At 35.4% G+C, this 9,918-nt stretch overlaps 1 protein-coding gene across 1 annotated transcript; it reads right to left on the reverse strand.

Moving 5' to 3' along the window:
• Positions 1 to 222: 222 nt before the first annotated feature.
• Positions 223 to 9,081, reverse strand: LOC113777220 (zinc finger BED domain-containing protein DAYSLEEPER-like). Its single transcript, XM_027322256.1, has 6 exons — positions 9,033 to 9,081; positions 3,712 to 3,788; positions 2,580 to 2,667; positions 1,303 to 2,487; positions 383 to 1,110; positions 223 to 264 (listed from the first exon to the last, which is right to left on the reverse strand). Exons 1-6 carry the CDS (start codon positions 9,079 to 9,081, stop codon positions 223 to 225), a joined length of 2,169 nt encoding a protein of 722 aa, XP_027178057.1.
• Between the last annotated feature and the right edge of the window lie 837 nt (positions 9,082 to 9,918).

Raw genomic sequence — 9,918 nt, forward strand, 5'->3', positions numbered from 1 at the left:
CCACACACGACACACTCAAAAAACAAGTTTTCTAGACATTTATCCTACACATTAGCATGTCATTAACCAGCGGCCAGCCTGCTCACACAATAGTCATACATTCGGCAAATGAAAGAAAAAGGCTTTAAAATATAAACATACTCCACAATACATAATAAGTTACGTCTCATAAATTAACAAGGTCCAAATTATGAGCTAATCTAGATTTAGAAACATAAATCTTCAAAGCTTTGGCAAGTCGAATTCTTTGATTGTCTTGGCTTCCTACAAAAAGCATAGAGGTAAAAACACAAAAAAAGTTACATAACTTCCCAAAAGAATAAATTAACTTATACTCAATAACTCAAATATAGAAGTTTGGTAGTAAAACAATAAAGCTGACCTTCATCTTCTTTTTGACGCCGTGAAGATTCCTACACCAATCTCCTGCGCACGTCAATACTTGAACTGTCTCGGGGTGAAGTGCTGCTCGATAGGTGTCAATTACTCTAGTTCCGGCACTAAAAGTGGCCTCCGATGCAACTGTAGTTATCGGAATGGCCAATATATCGCTAGCCATTCGAGAAAGTACTGGATATGAGATTCGATTTATTTTCCACCACCCCAAACAATCAAATTCATCGAGATCTTCTCCAATCTTTTGGCGAGGCTTGTCTAAATAATCAACCAATTCTGACTTATGAGGTTCGCTAGTCTCGACTTCATCACAATATTGATCAAAATCACCCCATCTAGTTTTCTTGGTCGCATTTGTTCCTTGCCTTTGGGAAGAGCTAGAAGCCATTGGCCCTCCTGTTGGATTCGTCGCTAGAGTAACATACTCATCATATAACTCAAAGAGCACTCGGCGAATGGTGGAAATGTTATGAGAAGCCTCTGAAGGTAGATACATTTGAGGGTAGGTGAAGTCCACAACCCTCATTTTCTGTCTTGGATCTAAAATGGCAGCCACGGCCAATATCAAATTACATTCACCCCAATACTTGTCAAACTTAGTTTTCATCCTTCGAACCATGGCCCGAATGAAGGGGTCTTCATCATTGACTCGAGCATCCAGCACTTTTTTTATCTTCACCAACTCTTGAAGGAAAAGATTGCTCGTAGGATAATCTGAACCAGAAATTATATGTGTGCACTCCCAAAATTTTTCCAAGACCGAACAAACCTTTTCAGCTTTTTTCCAATCCTCAGCAGATGGGCAAAAATCGTAACTTTACTCTCTATCTTGGAAACGGGGAAAAACATCCTTAAATTTGATGGCACAATTCAGCATCTCAAATGTGGCATTCCATCTTGTCTTACAATCGTAAAGCAACTTTTTTCCTGGTATATGGAGTTGTTGCGCAATTTCAACAAACATCAATGCACGCCCCTCTGATCGATTCACAAATTCCACGGAATCCCTAATGGCTTTGGTGATGTCCACAATCTCAGAAATGCCATCTTGAACTACAAGGTTCAAGATGTTTGCACAGCATCGAACATGGAACAATTTTCCATCACAAAGAAGCTTTTTGGACCTGGAGATGTCATCTCTTAATATTCTAACAGCTACATCATTGTTCGAGGCATTATCAACTGATATGCTGTAAATTTTGTGCTCAATGCCCCACTCTTTTGCACTTTTAAAAATTGAAGATGCTATCTCAACTCCTCGGTGAGGCGGTGGTATATGTACAAAACTCAAGACTCGCTTTTGTAGTTTCCAATCAGAATCAATCCAATGCCCGGTGATGACCGTGTACTCGATCTTTTGATTTTTCGACTTCCAAAGATCGGTTGTGATGCTCACTCTTTCCACATTTTTCAACTTGTTCCTCAACTTATTTTTTTCAAGCTCATATACTTGCATACAATCATTTTTTGTTGTTGCTCGAGAGATTTTCTTCCACTCTGGCACCGCTTGTTTCATCATAAGATTGAAGCCTTCTTCTTCTAATATGGTGAATGGATGCTCATGCATTAGCACCCAATGTGCAGCTGCCTCTCTAACTTTCTCCATGTCAAACTTTCCGCTCAACGATGGCAAAGTCAGAAAAGAATCATCAGCTGGCTGGAAATTTAATTTTGTTTGCTGCTCAGCCTTTCTAATGCTTGCTTTTCGGGCTGAACATCTATTCCGATGTCTCCACATGCTACTTGTTTGCTTTGACTTGCCTCTTGACAGCTTTTTCTTGCAATGCTTGTAAATGGCATAATTCAATCCATTTTCCTCAACTTCGTCAAAATCATCCCAAGCCTCAGATGTTTTATTTCTTTTAGGGATCTGGAATTCATCTTCAGCTTCAGTCACTTCCCGCGTGTCTCCTCCTATTTGACCAGTTGGTTCTTCTTCTTCTTCTTGTTCTTCAAGAGCAAATACTTTAACTCCAGCTGTTGTTGTATCATTACTTATGAAAACAGGGGTATCCAACGTGAATGGAGTAGTTGAATCATGAGCAGATGATCGCGGGATAGAAGATACCTTGGGAGGACTAATTGCCATACCTACAATTAACCCATAAAGTGAATATAAACATTCATTAGTACCAACATATCACCTCAAACAAACTGCCCAACATATTATACATTTAGCTTACCAACTCCTTCGACATTGCCTTCTAATCTTGAACAACTCGTTGAATGTCTAGTGCCACTTTGCATTTTCTTGACAAAGATTCTGCCCGACTGGATTCAGAAGACATGAAGGTAGTAAGACATCCAAAACAGCAAAGTGTGGTCTAAAAAGGAGCAGAAAAAGAAAAAGAATAAGCATGTGACTATGTGAGGTTGCTCAAATCTATAATCCAAATAAAAGCCAATCACAATTGTTGACTTTTGAGTTCCTTATATACTATAGCTGTATCACCTATGCTGGCACCAAAAAAATACCAGATGATCAATGTTTGCATACGTGAGAGATTCTCCATTGTCCATTCTGTTATCTAAGTTATAGTCATGGCTTTCCATTCCATTGTATATATGATTACATCCTAAATTTTTCTACTTCTACCCTTTTCCTGACCGGATTTTTCATTATAAAAGCATTGAAATTTTGCTTATCAAAAAGAAAAGAGAGAGAGAAGAAAAGATTTTCCTTGTGCTTAGAGAACACTTTCCATCAATCAAACTTTACTTATTTCATACATATTTTCAAAGTTCATTATTTATCAAAGTTTTTTTGAGAGAAAACAAGAACGATTGCTAGAATTCATCCAATACCCCTAATTTGACAAAGCTCACTGGGGAATTTCAAAGAGATTCTGTAAGGATAACACCTCAAAGGATTACCAATTTTTTAATTGTTTACCAAAGTGAATTATTTAAAAACAAGCAAAGGATTTCAGTTAATCCGTGCATGCATAACACCTCAACACGGGTCTCGCAAGTATATGAAAACTGGGAAAACCCAAACTATCGATGCCCATGGTGGGCTGACCAGCTAACCTTGTAAAATAGGGCTGAACCCAATTAGATATGGCTCCAATTGAACTAAGCTCGACAATGACTAATCAAGAAGCCTTGATCCGGACTCCATCAGAAGGTTTTCATTTTTCTTCGATTTTAGTATTTTTTTAGTTCATCAGTAGGTTGTTTGATAGAAGTTGTGAAGCACCGAGGCATAATCCAAGAAAGTTCGACAAAGCAAATCATCAAGCAAAGGATACCAGAAGAGCTGCGGTGAAAATTACCAAGACACCAACTTTAACATTAGAGCAGAGGCAGACATACCAGTAACCAGATGCGATGGCGATGGCGATGGAGTCTCACAGATGCGGCGAGCAACGGCGTCGGCGATGAACGAGAGACTGAGAGTAACAGAGTAAGGGTGTAGATCTAAATCAATCAGAGTCAGTGGTTGCCGGCTGGTAAAGTGAATTTTTTGGCGAGGCTTTCTTCGAACAGAGAAGAAATTCGAACAGAGAAGGAAGAAAGTCTTTTCTTCCTTTTTTTTTAGACATTTTTTCTTTTTAGTGCTTTTTACAATTATGTTATTACTTTTTTGCCATTATAGGATTTTATTATAAAGAAGGGTATATTGTAAATTCCATATAACTTATACCCATAACGGTCATTTTATAATTATAATAAATATATATTATTTAAATTATAAATATTTTATTTAAATAACTCCGGCTCGTCGAGCTACTCGACGAGCCTCGAGCCGGGAAAATGTGACTCGAAACTCGACTCGATTTTCATTCGAGCTACTCGAAACTCGGCTCGAACTCGGTCAACCCGAGTTCGAGCCGAGTTGTTGACCGAGCTACTCGCGAGTAGCTCGGCTCGCGTACATCCCTAGCAGAGACTTCACTCTTTTGTCAAGGCTATCACCTGCTACAAACAGGCTAGTAGCCTACTTAGAAGTGTCTACTAGGAGTTATAAAGCTCCATCAATGCATGTATTAAGAGTTACATCTCCATGTAAACTTGTAAAGACTTTATGTAAATATAACTGGTTTACTATTAGCCTCTGATGATCTCGATTTCTTGCTTTTAACTTAAATGCATACAACTACTGCAATATTATTGCTCTTCAATTTATCATCACCCTTCCAATTCCAAACACATGACAATTACCATATTCGAGCAACCTCGCGCCTTGCACAAGGCCCGAATCAACTAGTTCAAACTAAACAATATCTTATGTAATTAGGCCCATCTCGGACCTATTGATACGAGTCGATTAGGTTGAAAATGTTTTAGAGCCTTTTGTCGGTGATTTTAGCTTAAATGAGTTATCAATCTGAAAATTCTAATTACCACCATCCAAGAAGAATAAAACAAATCTATTTTTCGCTTTCCAGAGTAATCCATGGTTTCTTGTGATAATTCTAAATGATCTTACATGTTCTTACTCAAAGAATAAAACTTTTTTGTGCTTTTTATTATTAAATTTTTTTTCTTCATGCTTCTTTCTAACGTATACAAATAATTTTTTTCCCTTGTTGGAGAAATCATGTAGCTGTAAGTATTAACATTTCTCGAAAAGCTCTAATATGTTCAATATGATGGACTAATTAACTATGTAATTGCGAGAGTGAAGTTTTGTCCATTAAACCTTTGACTTGAATTAATGAGCATCCTCTCATATTGTCAACTCTTGGACCAACTTGCAAAAAAATATTTTACATTTATTAATTTCTATAGCACTTTTGTAATCGACCACAGATCCAACTGGGTCAATATTATATGACCTTCTAGTTTTCAATAATTAATTCTAGTTTTCAATAATTATATGACCCACAAACAAATAAAAGTCAATAAGCCTCCTTATCGCTATATTTTCCAACTCGAACTAGATGAGTTGATTCAACCAATTTAACGTGGAATTGGTGAAGTGTTTGGTCCTAGATCACTTGAAAACTGGCCGGTAAAGATTCAATCAAATCCAATCAACAATCGGGTTGAGTCGGGAAAATTAGAAGAAGAAGAAGAATGAGCCTTTCTTTCCCTGTTTTTAAAGCAAATCTACAACTGTAAACTTGCTGTCATTTATAGATCTAGACAAATGATACAAATCTAAAATTAATAAGAAAAATTTTGAGATCTAAGATCTAAAAGCAAAATAAGAGAAAAAAAAAAGAAACCAGCAAATGGATAGAAGAGAAAGAAAATAATAAATTTTCATGTTTTTGTTTGATAAATATAGAAAAGAAAACCAAAATGAAGATCCAGAACTACAAGACAAAATTGACAAAAGAAAAATGTAAAGGAAAAGATTAGAAGACACGAGAAAAGTTAGAAGATGCAAGTGTTAATGGGAACAAAGGCTCTAGAAAGGTAAGCGCAACTACATGATAGAAGATGCATGCAGGCCATAGAGTGAGAAATTAGAGCTAATTGCCATAAACTTTTGAATATTTCATTTTTCCCCTGCTACTTTTAAATTAATATCAAAGTTCCTAAAACATTTTTTAATGTCATTTGTAGCATCAATTTTGATGTCAATTTTGAAATAAGTCTCATACATTATTTACAAACTTATTAATTTGCACTTAAAATTTGAAAATATCGAATTGGAGATAGACTTTACTGCTTTTGAATTTTATTGAGCTATGTGTTATTCCTCATTTGTGAAGTTATTGGTTTGATTGTATATGTTTGAGTTTTCAAAATTGGTTTTGTTTTGTGTGTATGATATGTAGGAAATGTGTAAGAAAAAAAAAGAAAATATCAAAGTGTATGTACTTTTTATGGTATTTCGTGTGTTATATATATTTAATACATATCTATGACATTATGATAACATCATTTGGTTATTAAATGTGACCAGGTCAAAGTTTCAAAACATAAACTTATCATCAAGAATATTTACAAAATTCATTCTAATCCAAAAGTATTGACCTACAATCTGCTCGTTGCCTGCAAAAGTATTGTATACGCAATTTAAAAAAATACATTTTATCTACATTACACCTTTTTCCCTAATATTTCAATACTTTTTTTTCAATTCTTTCTTTCTCGTTTTCTTTTCTTTATTTCCTTTTCCATTTCTTCTTCTTCTTAAAAGCTCCTATCCCACCACACACCAACACTGACCACCACAACTACCAACACAGACCATCACAACCACCAACTCCACCACCAATCCAAATCACCAACTCCACCACAACTTCTTCTCCCTCCTCTCCATTACCTCTAACCACCACCACCTCTCCTTCCCCTTTTTGTACCCTCCTTCCTCCCCGACAACCACTTTCTCCCACCTTCCTCCTCTTCCCCCTTTATCCCTCCCGCCTCCTCTCCCTTTCCCTCTACATCCTTCACCGCCAACTGCTATCTTCCGTTTGCATGATTAGGTTTGGTCGCGGGGGAACAGGATTTAGTTACTATCTAATCTGCGCAATGCAATGATGGTTGTGCTGGAATGGCAAGTTAAAAGTCGCTATTTTACATCAAATCTACGGGAGAAGATGAGGAAGGGAAGATAGGTGAGGAGAGTGAGGGAAGGGGAGGAGAGGGAGGAGGGTGGTGGTGGTAGTACCGGTGGCAATGTAGCAGCAATGATAACGTTGAAAATGAGGAAAATGTGTTGGAATTAAAACCTTCATTGGTCTTAAAAAGTTATCATTCTTCATTTTTTTCAGATTCTTCACTTGGTTGGGAAGTCATGATTTGTGGTTCAAAAACTGTCTACCAATGGTTTCAAACTGCTCTTGTTGTTTTGATCTATAAATATATGTTAGTAGGACAGAAAATTGGTAATCATTATTCCTTTTTAGCATAGAAAGTTTCTGCAGAAGTTCCATAGAACCATCTTAAGAGAAAAGTGAAAACACGGAGTTCATAGATTTCCTAAATTCTTGTGCAAATTTGAGGAAGAATTCACAGTTGAATCCTAGAAACAGATTGCTCATGCACTTCTGCACAAAGGGAAGGAGCAAAATTCTATTTTAGGACATTGATCAAAGATCAAGCCTCTGCGATTTGTAAGTTATTAAGTTATTGTTATTAACATTGTTATGGTATATCACATCAGTGATTTGAACTTGTTTAGTAGTAAGATTTGTTACTAGTAGTTTTTTCATTTCCTATTTCTTAGACTTCTCTTTAGTTTCCAACAGACAATGTGGCAGCGAAGAAAGAAACGAAAAGAAGAAAGAAGGGAATAAAAAGTAGAAAACACAAGGAAAAGAAAAGAAGAAAAATAAGAGTAATAAAGAGTGTGTTTGGGTAAGAGATTATTTTGAGATATTACGTGGAATAATTACTGTAATAATTTTTGTGATATGATAGAAATTGTAATTGCGATGCAAGAAAAACAATATTTGGAAAAATATTACAATCCAAACACACAAAGATTTCTGTTATCATAGTAGGTTACAAATATACTATTCCATGTTAGTTGGAACTATAAGGGGGTTTTTGGAGGTTTTCAAACAATAAGGGGGCTTTCTAATTTATGGATTTTGTCCCACAACAAATAAGATTAACTTTTTATACACCGATAGTATAATAATTTTTTTTACACTAGTAGTTATTGATACATACCGCATGTGCATGATTTGAATTTTAAATTTGAATTCTTGTCATGTGGCATGATCTAAATCTGCTAATGTTTAAAAAACAATTGCATATTAACAGTGTATAAAAATCTTACTCTAACAAATATAGATACTAACAAAACAAGATAAGAAAACACAATAAATTTTTTTGACACATTGAAATTAGAGCCCTACATTTAATCTCTTTCATTTAATTCAAAATACTTTATCTCCTACCTTTAACTACACCCTAACTACACCCTATAATCACTCTTACAATGGTAGAGTATCTCAATCCGATTTGCTGCGCATGAGCAAACCTCAAGTCAATGAAAACCCGCCTGATTCTTTCAAACGAATGATAAAAGAGAAAACCTATCTAACCTATATCGATATGAAACTCACCTTACATAAGTTGGCCATTAGGCAAAATATAAGAGGCATGCTTAGTTGTAGGTTAGGATTCAAATATCTGTAGTTGCAAAGAAATTTAAAAAAATGTGTCGTATTGCACCTCTTTTAGTTGTAGGTTAGGATTCAAATATCTGTAGTTGCAATGAAATACCCTGTAACCCCTCACTGTAGTTGAACCTGCCCTAGCATAGGTTCAAATAGGAGTGGTCTGGATATTGCCGATTGACACAAAAAAAATTGAAAAAAAATGATATGAAACTTGACTTGTAAAGTTTTCTTTTCCTATCTCTTCGGAATACTTTTCCCTTTAAAATGTATGCAATTTTATAAAGCCTTTCACCTAGATTGCATAGCTAATTGAAAAGTATTTTGGGTTTTATTTGTTTTAGATTTTCCATTCTTGATTCACTTGGATCCATCACATTGAATTTCTTATCTTATCTTATCTTACATATATAAAAGTGGCAAAGCCCCAAACAAACAGTAACCTTTTGTCCACTTTCACCGTTATTTTATGTGAAAAAAAAAATATGGGCAATAACGCCATTTTAGATGAAGTTAGGCACCGCCCCACCACAATCGCTGAAGCTTTGACGTTCCGTTACAAAATTTCTTGGCTTTTCTTCTTTCTCATCTTGCTTCACTGTTTACAGCAACCACTGCCACCACCATTTCTCTGATCTTCCTCTTCCACCCTCATCTTCTCTTGACACTCCCTCATCAAATTTCATCCTATGGTTCACAGAGTTGAAGCTTCCATCATAAGCATTTTTTCCTTGTCATTTATTTACCCTAATTTTTATACTTCTTTCTTTGCATTTTGTCCCTTACTCTTGCCTTGTAAGGGTGTTGATATTGCAATAGCATGCGTGCTACTTTTATCACTGCTAACATGGAATTTCCAGTGTTTACATCTTGCATGCGTTGAGTTGGGAAAAATTTTGATATTTATGGTTGCTAAGATAGATTTACTTGAAAGAGGAAGATACATTTTAAATGCACGTTAAATATTTGTTCCATTGACATAACATATTTATAGAAATGGTCTTAACTGGTGAGAGAAAATTCCAAATTTATGATGAATTTTAAAAAATTTCTGTAAAGGGGGCAATTTGAGAATGCAATTCCGTCAAGGGGAATTCGCATTCATCAAATGCGAAGTCACTCCGCATTTTTTACACCCATAAAGCCAAAAAAAAAAAACTTAACATTGACCTCGCATTCTTTGAATGCGAGGTTAGTGAAAGAAGGCGAGGTTAGTGACTTGTAAAAAAAAAATTTGCTTAGTTGGACCTCTAAAAAAAATCTTTTTTTTTATGTTACAGCTATCATGATATGAAAAATATTTGTTCCGTCAGAGAAAATAATAATTTTTAAATATTTATTGTAACTACGATCATTTTGCTCTTTTTGACCACTTCGCATATTGTCATTTACTAAATGCGAGCTCCTAAAAAAGTTAAAATAAAATAATATTTGTTTTCTTCTAGCGAGCTTCTACAAAATTAAATTTAAAAAAGATTTGTTTTCTTAGAGT

The sequence above is a fragment of the Coffea eugenioides genome, chromosome 7 (assembly GCF_003713205.1).
Source record: "Coffea eugenioides isolate CCC68of chromosome 7, Ceug_1.0, whole genome shotgun sequence".
In the NCBI taxonomy this organism is placed as follows: domain Eukaryota; kingdom Viridiplantae; phylum Streptophyta; class Magnoliopsida; order Gentianales; family Rubiaceae; genus Coffea; species Coffea eugenioides.